The following is a 15,325-nucleotide window of genomic DNA, read 5'->3' on the forward strand; positions in this document are numbered from 1 at the left end:
TAAGTATATCCCAAATATTAGCGAATTGTGTGAGAACATATGTGTGATTCTGTTAGGGGCTAAGCGTGTAATGCTTTATGTCAAGATAAGTCATATGTTATGCTAGTCTTTAAGCTAATATTTGGACCCAGTTCGATAGGGGCAACCGCTGAAATTAATTTTCTCTACTAGGCATAAGTTATTTATCCAAGAATGGAAACTCTTTGTATATTTGTATAAGATATGAATGAGTCCTGTGCCATACAAAGGGTTATGGATTTGCGCTCTGTGGAAAGCCAATTATGACAAAGAAACCCACCAGAACTGAACAGGGTGGTGGAGCAAGGGTAGCGAAGGTTAATCACATGAGCAAATCCACTTGATGTTTTCTCTCAAATTACTATGGAAGAGCAAGTAAAAATTGCCTAGTCTCAAGGTCCAATGTTTTGCCAAGCTGATCTTTGGGCACCTCTTAATGGAAGGATTTGTTTTGGCATGGCTTTTCCCAGGTAAAGGTTTGTTTTAGAATCAAAAGTACTTACCTCCAAAGAAAACTGCCCTATGAAAATTTGTGTATCTGAGAGTGGATTAGTATGTAGACCTAGAAAGATTTTTATATAAACCAATATAAAGGGTGAGAGATTAACCACGTCCTCATTTGGTTTCTAAACTTGCAATTATTATAGCTGTGATGGATGATGTTATGTTTTCACAGATGATATCCACCTCCTTCTCAGAGCTATTTTTCCGGTTCTGTGATCTTATCTGTCTGAAGGTCGGGTCCCTGATAACCTACCTGTTTAAATTAAGCTAGCCTTTCTTATAATCACTTAATCTGTGGTTACATCCAATTACTCTATCACAAGGAAATAGAGGAAAAGTAGAAATTTTAACCTTTTCCAGATGCTATGAATAATCAGAATGAATGGTAGTGCATAATACAGCACAAGAGAATAATCACAAATGTAGTGTTTAGTGACATTTCCACTGCTAATTTAGTAGCAAGGTAAGCACTTTCCATTCATTACCCATGCACACTACTGCTACTACCTCTCCACTACATGCACTGGTCAAAACACTGCTGTGCTTATTGGCTGTACAACTGTCCTTTCCCAGTTTGGTGCTTATATCATTACCATACAATCGTTTAATACTGCGGCTCATACTACATTTTTTTGGTCATCTGTGAAACATTTACTCTAGATCACACTTTGGGTCCTGTCAAGGGGTTTGTATCTCTCAGTGAACTTTGCCTGCACATTCCATCTTTTCCATCTCTCTGACTTCTCTCTTTTCGTCTTCTCATTCTCCTGCTCCCATAGGGCTCCTCTGAATGAGCCCAGAGTTGTGACCCTGCAAGCTGCACACTATTTCTCTATGTTAACCACACTCTTGCCACAGCACACTGGTGCAGAGAGGGGAAGACTGCGGTCGGCCAATTAACCAAGCACCCAAGTCAGGCCAAACATAACTTCCTCTTCTGTTTTTACAGAAAAGGCCTCCGAATTATGGTTTCCATACGCACAGTCAGGGGAGAAGTAAGGCTATGCTTCTAAAATTTAATCTGTTGTTGCTGCAGCTGCTAATGAGTCAAATTTTGGTGGTACAATGAGACAGGGTAGTTGGTATCGGTGAGTTAACACTTGGAGAGAAATGTGATTGTGCAACTGCTTGCCTTAAGTTAGACATTCTTCTTATTCTAGCTCTGTTGCTCTGTGCTGTGATTATTTGATATACATGGCATGTAGATCCTTCATTGATAGTATTTTAATAGCAAAGATAATTCAAAGAGCAAATTTGATTAATCTTTAGCAAGGTCTTTCCAGTCTTCTCTCAAGAGATTTATTAAAGAACGTTTTGTTGCAAAATCTAACGTTCAATGCCGCAGGAAAGCGTGGCATAATACATTTGACCAGTTAAGTAAATTTGTATTCAAATGTTCTAAGGTTTCTTCTATGTCAGCCTGTCTGGACATTAATACAGTAAACTTAGTCTTCAGAGCAAAGCCAGTGGTCAGCAAAGCCAATGTTGAACTCTGTGGTTACATTAGAGACAGTATAAAGGCCTCACCCTCTAAAACCACTTCTTGGTCTGGCAGTGGACAGGAGCCAGGGCAGGTGTGTTGATGTCTAAACAGTGCTTTGGTTTTCTCAGCTGCAAGACATGGATGTCTGACAGTTCAAGGGAGCTGTCTGTTCCCTGATGGGAAATAGATACGTCCGCCACAGGAGCCTGACTCACTCTTTCATCCTGCTACGCTACTGCTTACTGTAGATTGTCAACACATTGCTGGACTCCTCAGCCTGACTCTGCTTATCCCCTAGTCAGCGAGTTTCAATACATCATAACATACATCAGAATACTGTTCCAGAGAGATTCTAACAAAGGTCATGGTCTCCACACAGGCCTTTCGCAATATCATCTACTGTAGGAGGCACCACAAGAAACTGAATTTTAGATTTAGTTTGGATTTAGTTGTCCTGTTTGATATATCCTTGGAAATTACTTTTAGGCATAATTTGTTTTCATTTGAGTTCTACTGGTCTATAGTTTCTTGACACTGCAGTCCTCCTGAATAAGGACGAGTATGTGAACAGTAAATGTGAGTGTGGAAATAATTTCATGGAGATGAAATATATTATTTGTGCAACTCAGAAAATGAATGTCCAAACATCAAGCTCATGGTGTGGTAAAGCTTCAGCGGTGGAATCTGGGAATGGATGCCAGAGGTGAGATGAAGGAAGCTTTGTGTGCTGACTCTGCTAACCTTGAGCATGAATTTCTCTGGTTCTGTGTCCTCTAGGTCAACAATAATGGTCTGGTGTCATTCCTGAGGGAGGTGTCCCAGTTCACTCCTGTGGCATTCCCAATTGCTGGAGACCGCAGGGTGGTGGCTCCATTCTGGGCAGATGTAGACAACCGACGGGCAGGAAAAGTATTTTATAGGGAGAGCAAAGATCCTGCTATCCTGAAGAGAGCCACTGCAGACATTTGCCATTACTTTCCAGAGTTCCCTACATTTGTCACCACATGGGTGCTGATTGCTACCTGGTACCAAGTCACATTTTTTGGTGGCAGCTCAATAACTCCGGTAACAGCTTCACAATCTTCAAACTTACAAAACTAAAACTGCATTTTGTATAACTGTTTTATTATTGTCACTATAATACAGTTAATATATACATTTTTTATAAAGTTTAAAGACCCACTATGCATGCCCAATTTTACTCAGGCTCAGAACAGTCCCTCTCACTCTAAGCTTTAAGGGATAATGTGTTATTCTTTATTATTTTTAACTTGAATGAAGTCCTCCAGACTACATTCCTCCAGAATGGTTGCAGTGAACTCTGCATATTGCTTGTTGATATTGTGACTTGCCTTCTGTTCTCTTCTAAAGGTGAATACATTCCAAGTAGTGCTTATCACAGATGGTGAGCTCTCCTTCACCATTTTCCAGTACAACAATATTACCTGGACAACAGGGATGCATACTACCAGTGGTGGCGATCTAGCAGGCCTGGGAGGCATAGCTGCACAGGTATGGTCTTCGCCTTTACTTTTTAAAAACAGTCATTATGGGTCTTTGTTATGAATGAATGTCAAATTAATCTCTGATCTGCACACTTGTGTTTCCAAATGTCCTCTGAGACTTGTGGAATTGAAACCATCAGACAAACAGCCAGCTCATTTCTTCTTTTTAAATGAATGTGAAAAGAAACCTCTCTGAGAGAACTGTTCACCCTGTCCCCTCTCTTCCTAGGCAGGTTTTAATGCCGGTGATGGGAGGCGCTATTTCAACATCCCAGGTTCTCGAACAGATGATATTGTAGAAGTTGAGACCACAACGAATGTGGGCTATCCTGGCCGTTGGGTGTTTCGTATTGATGATGCTCAAGTGCAAATGGGCAGCTGCAATTACTCAGGTATACCACTAAAAGAAATAAAGATTAGTGTGTCCAACAAATAAGCAACAATTGACATGGTTTACAGGCTGAAAATTTCAAAACAGGAAAATCCATTCAGAGTGTGATGACTGTAACCTCTTTTTTCTATTGTCCTCAGCCTCTGTCTGCCCTAACTTGAGGCCTTGTCTAAATGGCGGCCACTGCATTGACGACTGCATCACTGGCAATCCCTCTTTCACTTGCTCATGTCTGGCTGGCTTCACTGGACGCAGGTGCCAGATAGGTAAAAGAATGATGAAATCCTTCCATCCCTCAAAGCCTTTCCTTATTCTCCATGTTCATCCTCGCCAGGAAATTTCCCCTGGTCACATCTGTATGTAATACACATAGCGTAGAGCCAGTCCAAGATTTTGCTGTGGTGAAATCATTACCTTTTCCTGCACCCCCTCCACTTTGGGATTCCTTCATGTTTTCATTCCTGTGTGCACTTCTAATAAGAGTCTTATCAATAAGTCTAATAAGTCTTACCTGATGTCATTTTGTTCTTTTATGTGTCGTGGTAGAGGTTGATGAGTGCTCCTCATATCCTTGTCAGAATGGAGGCACATGTGTGGACATGATCAACTTCTTCATCTGTCTATGTCCAGTGGGATTCACAGGGACAACATGTGAGACAGGTAAATCTAAACATATTTTAATAAACAAAACAAAATCGGTCTTTTGTTATCGAGCTCAGATTTTGAATGATACCAATGGTGCACACTGACATTATGTTGGATCTGTTGATCTTGATAAGAAATATGTTTTTCTCCAAATGCTCCAAGATGTCTAATGAGATCAAAAATAGCTAAAAGTGACAGAGATTTGGTTTGAACTCCATAAGCTATTCTTTTTGTGCCATGGCCTCTCTCCTAACTGACTTTGTCCTCCTCTCCTCCCCTGATGCTCTGCTGGCTTCCACCTCCTCGTTCCCACAGTCCAGCCTGCAGAGATGTATCAAACCTCTAATACCTTTCACAGCTAGAAGTGCATACTTTTAGAGTGAGGGGAATGGTGTGGAGGATATATTAATCAGCTGAATAAATATTCAGTGTATGTATGTGTGTATTGCCTGCAGACATAGACGAGTGCCAAGAATCGCCATGCCTCAATGGAGCACAGTGCATACAGGGTGTGGGCAACTTCACCTGTGAATGCCAGGCAGGTTACGCAGGACTCCTCTGCGAGTCAGGTGAGCTTGGCTCTTGGGAGTGTAACTGAAAGGGCACGGCTTTCCCCAGGGAGCCTTTCCTTCTTTCCATATAAGACTCTTATTCATCTGACAGATGATATTATCTAGGCTGACTTAACAAAGACAATTTGTGGTGCAATGGTATAATACTGTTTAGCACAAGTTAATGTGAATGGAATTATATTGTCAGTTAATTTTTCCTCCCTGTGTTTTCATTTTGGGTCAGGTTTTACGTTCCAAATATTTAAAGCTCTCAGAGCAGTCTTGATCTGCCATTTTGAGAAACAGCATCAACACTCCTCCCCTGCTTTGGGCTTTCCACAGTAGATGTTATTGATAAAACGCAAGCCCAGTTGGGAAGTACGCTGGAAACTACACCAGTGGCTTTTCATATCTTGAACCCTTGTGTAACGCAGTTCAATGGAAAGGAGGAGGCAAGAACCGCCATGTCAATATAAATAATCTTTTAATGATTAAACTTAAACAAAAGACAAAAACACACATATGACGGACATGTCCGTAAACGATCTCTCTCTCTCCCGCACCATCATCCGCAGTCGGCACTTTATCCCTCTCGGAGGCTTGATTAGCCTGATAAGGGACAGAGTGTGTAGAATCACGACCCGGCCCAGCCCTCTGCCCTGCCAAACCTTGTTTCTATCCAAGGCCAAATTACTGTTAATACTAGACAACTGTTCAATGAAACCATACACCTGCATGAACTTTCATATATCCTCACATCTTAAGATGCCGATGCAGTCAAAATCAAGCTGTTCCACGTATTGCCTTGGTTAAAGTGTCTGCATTGATAAATTAATCCTGTATTTTTTAAATCCAGACATGAATGAATGTGCATCCATGCCATGTTTGAATGGAGGTGTGTGTGAAGACCTGGTAAATAACTACACCTGCACATGTACAGCAAACTTCACTGGAATTCACTGTGAAACAGGTGGGCAAATTCAACTCCCCCAATCCTCTTCTGTGATTTTCTAAATGCCAGCCACAGCACATTAGCCAGCTTTTGGTTTTGTTTCCCTTTGCAATGGGAAAAATGTTTCATGATAGAAGATGTTTACACAGCCAGCAACTTACTTTCTCTTTTTTTAAATTTGGCTTCCTGTAACATTTTCCAACTGGGACCGAAACAAAGAAATTGAAAAAGTGAAAAGCTGAATAAAAACGATGGAACACTCTGGAATAACTGAGGCTTCAGAGTCAGACCACATGTCTGACAGATTGAATTGATGTATTTGCTAAAAGCATCAACCTCATCACATGGTTCTCAAATGCACAGTTTTGGTGTGGTTGAGAGTTAAGTTTGTCCAAGGTTGCAGTGGCTTGACCAAGCTCTTAAAGGTATAGTTCAACCAAAAATGAAAATTATCTCATCATTTACACCCTCATGCCATACCAGATGTGTATGACTTTCTTTAATCTCCAGAACACAATTTATGAATTTTAGAATATATTTCCGCTCTGTAGGTCCAAAAATTGCAAGTGAACGAGTGCAAAAATGTTTACACTCCAAAAAGCAAATAAAGGCATCATAAAAGTAATTCATACGCCTCCAGTGTTTTAATCCATATTTTCAGAAGTGATATGATAGGTGTGGGTGAGAAACAGATCAGTATTTAAATCCTTTTTTGCTTGAAATTCTTTTCCCTGCCCAGTAGGTGGCAGTATGCATGAAGAATGTGAATCAGCAAAAACACAAGAAGAAGAATGTAAAAGAGTTTCTCACCTACACCAATCATATCACATCTGAGGATATTGATTTAACCACTGGATTCTTATGTGATTTTTGGAGCTTCAAAATGTTGGCACCCATTCACTTGCATTGTATGGACCTAAAGAGCAGAGAAAGTCTTCATTTGAGTTCAGCAGATGACAGAAAGTCATAGATATTTCGGATGGCATAAGGGTGAGTAAAAGATGAGAGAGATTTTATTTTTGGATGAACTATCCCTTTAAGAAGGGTTTACAAAACAAGACAGACAGTTAACCACGTGAGACTTAGGGATGTGGTTGCGGTTGCATGAGCCAACCTTGATTTTGTTTGAGAGAACGTCACTTTTAATTTGTCATTCCATTCATGATGCCTTTATAATATCTGTAATATCTTATTAAATGTAATATTTGTTACTAAAACAGAATGGGTTGTCATGGAAAACTCCTCTACTACTGATGCTGCAAATCAGACAGGTAAATAAATGATCTTCAAGTTGCTGGTAAGCTTTTCCAAAATCACTTTTCGGTTTATTTAAAGACCACAGAAATGTTCTATTTGACTTGCAGCTCCCTGTGATGGGGAGGGTTGTGAAATGCGTCAAATCTGCGAGTACATTAGCCCTGGAAACTACAACTGCACCTGCATCCCTGGCTACTATGGAGACGATTGTGAAGGTACAGTGCTCTGAGACTTTAAACAACAGTAGCAACTTTCTTCAGGCTGTTGGGCAGCAACATGGCACAGAGGAGAGCGAAGCAGACAGCACCATCCCACAGGAATGTGGAGTGCTGCCTGAGAAGGCCATGCAGCTATGATGGATGTGCATAGTTATCCAAACCTACACAACCTAACATAGTTTACTGCTCAGACCTTGCAGCAAGTCTATATAATTTGTTTATGGCACTTGTTACTACTTCACCAACAAGAGGAAGGGCTCCTGTCTAGACTTAAAAGGGCCTCTCTTTTATGAGACAAAGCAGGTGAGATGTCTTTGGAAGCGCTGACATCCAACAACAAATCTCCAATGACTGGGTTTATGAAGATTATGAGATGAACCATTCCCTCATTCTCAGTATAGGAGCTGCTGATTGCTTAATGTCAAAGCCACATCACATAATATATTAACCTGTTCCACTACAGTGCTGCCTTTCCTCTTTTGTCAGAGATACCACACAATATATGTCCTTGTGTTTTGATTCCTTCATGCTTTTTGCATAGGTCAGTGCTTTTTTTATTGAAATGCAAGGTCTGCTCTCACAGTCACTGTGTCAAATGCACACATTGTTCCCCTCTCTTGGTTTAAAAGCACTTCAAGTGTAAGTGAGCAATAGCAAATTCACATTACTCACCCTTGAGCTGAAATAACTATCAATGCTTATATAGACCCTCTTAAATCTTCAGAATACCTTCCTGCCCAGCTCACTTGGAAAGTGTAATGGAAAAAGTCACACGGTCCATGGAGGAATAGGAGGTAGCAGCTCTTAAGTAGAACCCAGGAGTGGCTAATAGGGCACAGAGATCAAAGACGCCAACCTTAGAGACAACAAATGAAAATGACTCAATCTCAATCTATTAATTGCCCCTAGTGTTATACATGTTCATCAAAAACATGTTCCATATCATCAGAAAAATAACACCCTCACGCAAATCCCCTGAACTTTAAAAAGAAGCAATTAATGGGAAAATAAAAACAGTCTTCCAATTTGTACAGTAAAGCCGTACTGAATACTTACTTACAATCATACAGCACACTATAATCTGTGTGGGAAAAGTTGATCCATGTGGGAAAAAAATTACCCATGAAAAGGTTTATAATGTAAAAAAAAAAATTCTCCACAGTGCTATAATAATTACACGCACACACACACGCACACACACATACACATTGTAAAGTTCGCACACATGGGCTTCCTCTGTATTTACACTTTGTGCCAATTTGACTGATGTGAATAGAGAGCAACATCTTTGAGAATAGTTAGAACGTTTACTTCTCCAGCACAGTGAAAACTACATTGACCTCTTTCCAACTAACAGCAAGATCATAAGCAACTCTTACAGTCTCTTTTTGTCTGTCTCTTTCTCTCTACTTCTACAGAAGAGTGTCCCTGTCAGAACGGAGGTGTTTGTGTTGATGTCAATGGCACCTGCGAATGTCCGACAGGCTTTACTGGACTCTACTGTCAGTTTGGTATGTATTGACTACAAACGAAAACACATTTTACTAAAATCTTGCTTGTTGTGTTCGTTTTCATTTACATGTATGTAGTTTGTTGGTTAGACACTATTACTGGTTTACTGATCTTCATTCAGAGGAATGCCATCTCAATCTGTAAAAGGCTAATAAAAACTTTGTTAAAAGAGATAAATATGTTGTTGCAAAAGTTGACAGTCAGAGTCAACAATATCACTTGGTAAGAAAAGGTCACTGATGCTAAATGCTATGCTGGCCACCAGACAGAACTATATCCATTTCAACAGTGTGTACTACATTACACTATACTGTTTCATTCTAACACAATAGTGTTTGACAATACATTTTGGTGAATTCATATTTATGTTCCAAATAATTTCTAAATTAATGAACATTATTTTTCACTCCTTAGAGGTAACACAAACACCCTGTAGTAACAGCAGACCATGTCCTGATGGAGGCCCATGTTTAGAATATGGTGGCACGTACCTCTGCACCTGCCAAACCGGTGCTGACTTTGACCACAAGGACTTCTACCCATATGGTAAGAGCACTGGAGAGCAGTGATGGCAGGGTCATGTGCTGCACACTGTCTCCATGACGAATAAACAAAGACTGTGTGAGGTTGTCAGGATGGCAAATGCTGCCAAACCAATGCAGGTGTAATGTTGAAGAAATGAAAAAAGTAAAATGTATTAATATGTTGACATAACATGAAGGTAATGTTTCAACTCTGCCATTAAAATTAAAAGATGATCTATGCTGCAGTGTGCATTTAAATGAAATCTTTCCAACACGTGCAAATTAAAATGACTATCGAGCAGTAAAACTGGTCACCCGGTGTGAAGGAACGTGGTGAAGTCGGTGTGTGTGTTTTTCAGTACAGCCCCGATCGGCCTGCGATTCCTCACCATGTCAGAATGGAGGGTATTGCTATGAGCGAGACGGAGGCTACATCTGTGAGTGCAAGCACGGCTTCAAAGGCAAGCATTGTGAAAGAGGTATGTTAAATCGGCTATACTTGTTAATATTTAGTTTTTGCATGCTTATATCAAAAGGTCGACAAATCCTTGGTAATCTGATTATTTTATGTCATAATATGTAATACACCACAGATCCTTTCAGCTGACTTTTTGCAGGTACATAGAGCTTTGATTTATTGCTTTTTTCCCCTCAGTCAGATTAAGTATCTGTGCCTCTAGCCCCTGTCGTAATGGAGGCTCTTGTAAAGAAGAAGCTAACAGCTACCAGTGCGAGTGTCCCTACCGCTTTACAGGGAAACACTGCGAAGTGGGTGAGTGTTGAGTGTCAAAAATGTTGATGCTGTCGTTAAAGGCATAGTTCACCCAAAAATTGCAATTCTGTCATAAAGTCTTATACAGACCACACAAAAGAAGATGCATTAATTCATATTTCAACAGGTCTTTTTGACAGTAAATTATGACAACTTTAAAGGGCACCTACTATGGCATTTAAAATGTACCTAATATTGTTTTGGGAGTCCCCAACAACAGTTTTACATGCATGCAATGACAAAAAAACACTTTTGTCTTATAATATGCATTTATGTTTACCTGATTTGCTCACCGACTCCCAAATGATTCGTTCAACGACTCATTTTTCCAAACCCCTCCTTTGCGTGACGCTAATCTGCAGTGATTGGTCAGATGACCCAGTTAGTTGTGATTGGTATACTCTGTGCAGAGATTGTCGGAAACGGAACGCCCATCACTGCTTTGTAGTAAAAAAAATCAAAATCAGAGAAGGAATTTGAGTTGATTTATGTTTGCGATCATAGCCCAAAGTTCGGTGGTAAACACCCAATCAGTTATTGTTTGCGTTAGCCCAACGCATAAACATATTGCTAAAGCACTGCATTACTACAAGTTATTGCTCTATTCTTTATGACATCTCCAATAACATCGACAAACATTTCACATATTTCAAAAAAATTGACATTGGAGACTAGAAGCTGTGCTGAGCGTAACTTACACAACACACACAAATATTATTTATTATTATTGTTTATTATTAAGCATGCTAAAAAACACATAAAAGCAACAATTATTAATAATACTTACAGGTTGTGATTCAGAGGAGGAAGCTGATCCAAATAAACTTGGTACTGAACCTTCCTTCAGTATCAACCGGCTCGCGAATCCACACTTGAAAGCATTCATGTTCGTAAAGCAATCGTCATTAAAATGACGCGAACACAGCACAAGGTTAGGGCTATACTTGTGTGGTATAGTTGTAAATATAAACTCTAGCCACTGATTCTTCACATGCTCGTCCCTGGGCTGTGAAAAAAATTTCACTTTTGGGAAACACTTTAGAATAATGGTCCGTAGTTAACAAGTAGCTGTGCAGGAAGTAATAGGTAGTACTGCATTAACACCGAACTTAATACTATTAACTAATATGGAAGCAATATTAACTAAGCAGTAAGTAATAGGTAATTTAGTACAAAGGTAGTTCCTTGGTAGGTATTTGATTATTACTAAAGAAATATATCCTCATTGAGAACTACTTGTGAATAATGCAGTACTACCTATTACTTCCTGCATAGCTACTTGTTAACTACGGACCATCATTCTAAAGTGTTACCCAAGTTATTTAATTTTATATTTGACTCATACTGTACAGGTTCTGTGAGGCACTATAACAAACACTGTAATCTGGAAGATGTGGTTTTACGCTTATCGCAACATAAATGCAGCCAATTTCTTCATTAAAGATGCAAATTGTTTTTGACAAGAGAACATCAATGTTTATATTCATATCCTAAAGAGAAGTCCTCCTCAGGCAGCTACTGTAACATAAAGGTAGGTCTTTGGAGTCTGAGATATATTGAACTGACACTCAATAGAGCTCATGATAGTGAACTAATCCAATCATGTGAGTGTCAACATCACTTCCTAATTATTTAAGATTTTTAAAAAAAATATATCATTATTAGTATTATTCTATGTTTAAGTTTGAAATAAACAGAGAACATACGTCCATCCTTTGGCAAGAGTAGTAGTCACAATCTCAACCTGTAGCTAATGTATTTGGGGGGAGATAATATTCATAAACTGGTTTCCACAAAGAACCCAATTGAGGCACATGCTTCTGAAATGTTATGACCATGATGACCATACCCCCACAATTGTTCACTTTTAGACATGTTACTTTTGTGATTAGTAATTAATTGGTTATTATTTCTTAGTTCAAAAGTAGTTCTCAATGAGGATATATTTCTTTAGTAATAATCAAATACCTACCAAGGAACTACCTTTGTACTAAATTACCTATTACTTACTGCTTAGTTAATATTGCTTCCATATTAGTTAATAGTATTAAGTTCGGTGTTAATGCAGTACTACCTATTACTTCCTGCATAGCTACTTGTTAACAATGGACCATTATTCTAAAGTGTTACCCACTTTTGATATGCACTTTAGAACACAGCGTCTTGTTCTCGATATGATGTTTTCAAGTTTTCCCTGGTGTCTGTGCGCAATGAGTGGGCGCGGCCAATTTGATCATTTTCCGTCTTGACGTCACAACGAAAAGGAAAATGACTCATTGGATAAGCGATTCATTACATTGACTCAGAGTCGACTCCTACTTTTGAGAGACAGTAACTTTTTTTACGGTGAACTTTCATATATAAAACTTTGCAGGATGTTTTTGTTCACTTAAATCTATGTTACACACTACATGAAAGGTAATTTTCAAAATTCCATAATAGGTGCCCTTTAAAAAGAATTCAACTTCAGTAAGTTAAGCAAGTAAATAAGTTAAGCTCAGTCGATAGCATTTGTAGAATAATATTGATTACCAGACAATTAATTGTGCCTTGCCTCTACCTTTCTTAGAGAAAAAAAGAGAAAAATTCTGCGTAACAGTGAGGCACTTACAATGGAATTGAACGGGGGCCAATTTTTGAATGTTAAAATCCTCACTTTTTCCTCACAAAGTATCGCCACAAGACATAAACAATATGCTTGTAATCCTTATGTTTGTATAGTTATAGCCAATTTTACCACTTCGTTGCCATGACGATGTAATGCCAACAAACCATAAAACCCAAAGATCACTGTAAAAATGTCCATTTAAACAACTTTACAGCTCTAATAATACATGAGTTTTAACAGAAGAATTAATTTAAGTGTTTTTATAAAATTATAAGCTTCACATTTCTGCCCTTAAATCCTCAAAAATTTGGCCAATCCACTTCCATTGTAAGTGCCTCACTTACTCACATTAGAGTTGTGCAACTGCTTGGCCTTGTGAAATGATCCAATTTTCTGGAGTTTGTTCAACTCTTGGATTCCTCATATGTAGGAAAAAACAACTTGCCCTGGCACATGCATGAAAAGCTGTTTCTCTCTTTCTCTGTGCTACTGTAATGATCAATGATTTTTCACACATGTTGACCTCGTACAGACGCGTCACGTGCACACACAAAATCATATTTTATTTTTAATGCCATAAGAGTACATGTATTTGTGGTCATATATAAATGTGCAAACACATACTATTAATAAGCATACACACATGTACACAAAACTGTTTTAACCATCCAATGCTTTTTGTTTAGGAAAGCCCGATCCTTGTGCTTCAAGTCCCTGTCTGAATAGGGGAACTTGTTTCCACTACATTGGTAAATACAAATGTGAGTGCTCCCCATCCTTCATAGGAAGACACTGCGAGATCAACAAAGGATCCAATCCAGCTTTGAAAGGTAATCAACTCTGTTTTACCTCCCATCAATTACACTGAGCTGTTTGCTAACACTTCATGAATCAGATGCTCGCACAAGCTCTTTCACTTTACGCTAGTCACTATTCATTCATTTAGGTGTAATTGATAGGCATGTTAGCAGGAGAAAAGCAGTCTTCCAGCTTCATACGGATGATGCCAGGAAGAAGCAACAGGTGCCAGCGGGGTTGTGTCTCACCTCCCCAGAGATTGAGCTGGATAAAGCCTTCAGTGCATTTGATACTCTCTCTGAACAGGGGTTATAACTCTGTTGTGTCAGGCTTCCGTGCTACTGCTGGTTCTTCAAGGTTTTCCATGAGTTGGGGTTAAACTGGCTTCATGTTGTTCCACGATAGGATGAAATACCATCCCCTTGTCACCTAAAACATTTCACAATAAGGATGTTTTTACAGCTTCTTCAACTCTATTTATGAATCTACTGGCTGTGAATGTGGCCATGCGGATTAGGCAAAGTGAGACCGGTTGATTCTTTATGTTTTAGGGAATAGCAATCATTTATTTGCTTTTTTGAAAAGGTGTAAGACGCCATCTTTTGCCATCTGTGCTCACTGAATTTTGTTTTATAGTGTTTGACAGTCTTTTTGAAATGCTGGTTATATAGGGCTTAGTCACTGTGGTTCCTCTATAAGTGTTATAATAATATGGTATGATTAGAAACCCTATGTTTATTAACAGATTTTTCAGATTGGTCAGATTTTTGTCTCATTAAGTGAAGGTACGATCATATTCATATTCAGTGTGTTTGTTGTTACGATTATGAAATCTGGCTGAAAATTAATTGTAATTAAAAAAAAAATGTATGATGATTAATTGTCTGTTTTAGGGCTATGAAGATGAATTGTCTCTTTAAGAGCTTACATTTACATTTGCATTTATTCATTTGGCAGACGCTTTTATCCAAAGCGACTTAAAGAGGAAAACATAAGTGAATCATCTTAAGGAGACAGTGGTACGAAAAGTGCCATATTACAAAGTTTCACTATCATCAGAATAGTATACAAAACAGATTTAAGTACAACAAGAATTGTAAATAATTATTGTATTTTTATTTTTCTTTTAATTTAGTGACTGGTTAAGTGCTCTTGGAATAGATGTGTTTTTAGCTTTCTCGACTTTTTTCTGCATGTGTGCTTCATACAGTTTAAGACGTAATTTTTCTTATTTAACTTGAAATATATAAATCAAATAATAAAATACATGGTTTCCTTTTTAAGGCTTTAAAAACGTATTTATGACAATAAATATCAAAATATTTCTAAATATTAAATACGTATTTCTGAATATGCCTCTCTTTTTGATCAATTTTATTTTTGATAAATTTTACATTTAAACTGTTGTTTTTTTTAACTCATATATTTCATATATTTTTATAAAAAATAAAAATATTTTTATACACTCACCTAAAGGATTATTAGGAACACCTGTTCAATTTCTCATTAATGCAATTATCTAATCAACCAATCACATTGCAGTTGCTTCAATGCATTTAGGGGTGTGGTCCTGGTCAAGACAATCTC

The 15,325-nt window shown here is 38.4% G+C and overlaps 1 protein-coding gene across 3 annotated transcripts in view; it reads left to right on the top strand.

Annotated features, from left to right (window-relative positions):
• LOC127653607 (sushi, nidogen and EGF-like domain-containing protein 1) overlaps positions 1-15,325 on the top strand; it is a 48,072-nt gene that overhangs the window by 4,371 nt on the left and 28,376 nt on the right. For 2 of the 3 annotated variants that reach the window (XM_052140340.1, XM_052140341.1), the window contains exons 2-15: positions 2,783-3,070; positions 3,377-3,517; positions 3,740-3,902; positions 4,042-4,167; positions 4,448-4,561; positions 5,002-5,115; positions 5,954-6,067; positions 7,270-7,320; positions 7,414-7,521; positions 8,943-9,035; positions 9,451-9,582; positions 9,920-10,039; positions 10,216-10,332; positions 13,627-13,770. In XM_052140340.1, the coding sequence (XP_051996300.1) occupies positions 2,783-3,070; positions 3,377-3,517; positions 3,740-3,902; positions 4,042-4,167; positions 4,448-4,561; positions 5,002-5,115; positions 5,954-6,067; positions 7,270-7,320; positions 7,414-7,521; positions 8,943-9,035; positions 9,451-9,582; positions 9,920-10,039; positions 10,216-10,332; positions 13,627-13,770 (1,825 nt within the window). Of the gene's footprint in view, positions 1-2,782; positions 3,071-3,376; positions 3,518-3,739; positions 3,903-4,041; positions 4,168-4,447; positions 4,562-5,001; positions 5,116-5,953; positions 6,068-7,269; positions 7,321-7,413; positions 7,522-8,942; positions 9,036-9,450; positions 9,583-9,919; positions 10,040-10,215; positions 10,333-13,626; positions 13,771-15,325 lie in introns of those variants that run through there. The other variant, XM_052140342.1, reaches the window with a different exon arrangement.

Source organism: Xyrauchen texanus, chromosome 13, assembly GCF_025860055.1.
Source record: "Xyrauchen texanus isolate HMW12.3.18 chromosome 13, RBS_HiC_50CHRs, whole genome shotgun sequence".
In the NCBI taxonomy this organism is placed as follows: domain Eukaryota; kingdom Metazoa; phylum Chordata; class Actinopteri; order Cypriniformes; family Catostomidae; genus Xyrauchen; species Xyrauchen texanus.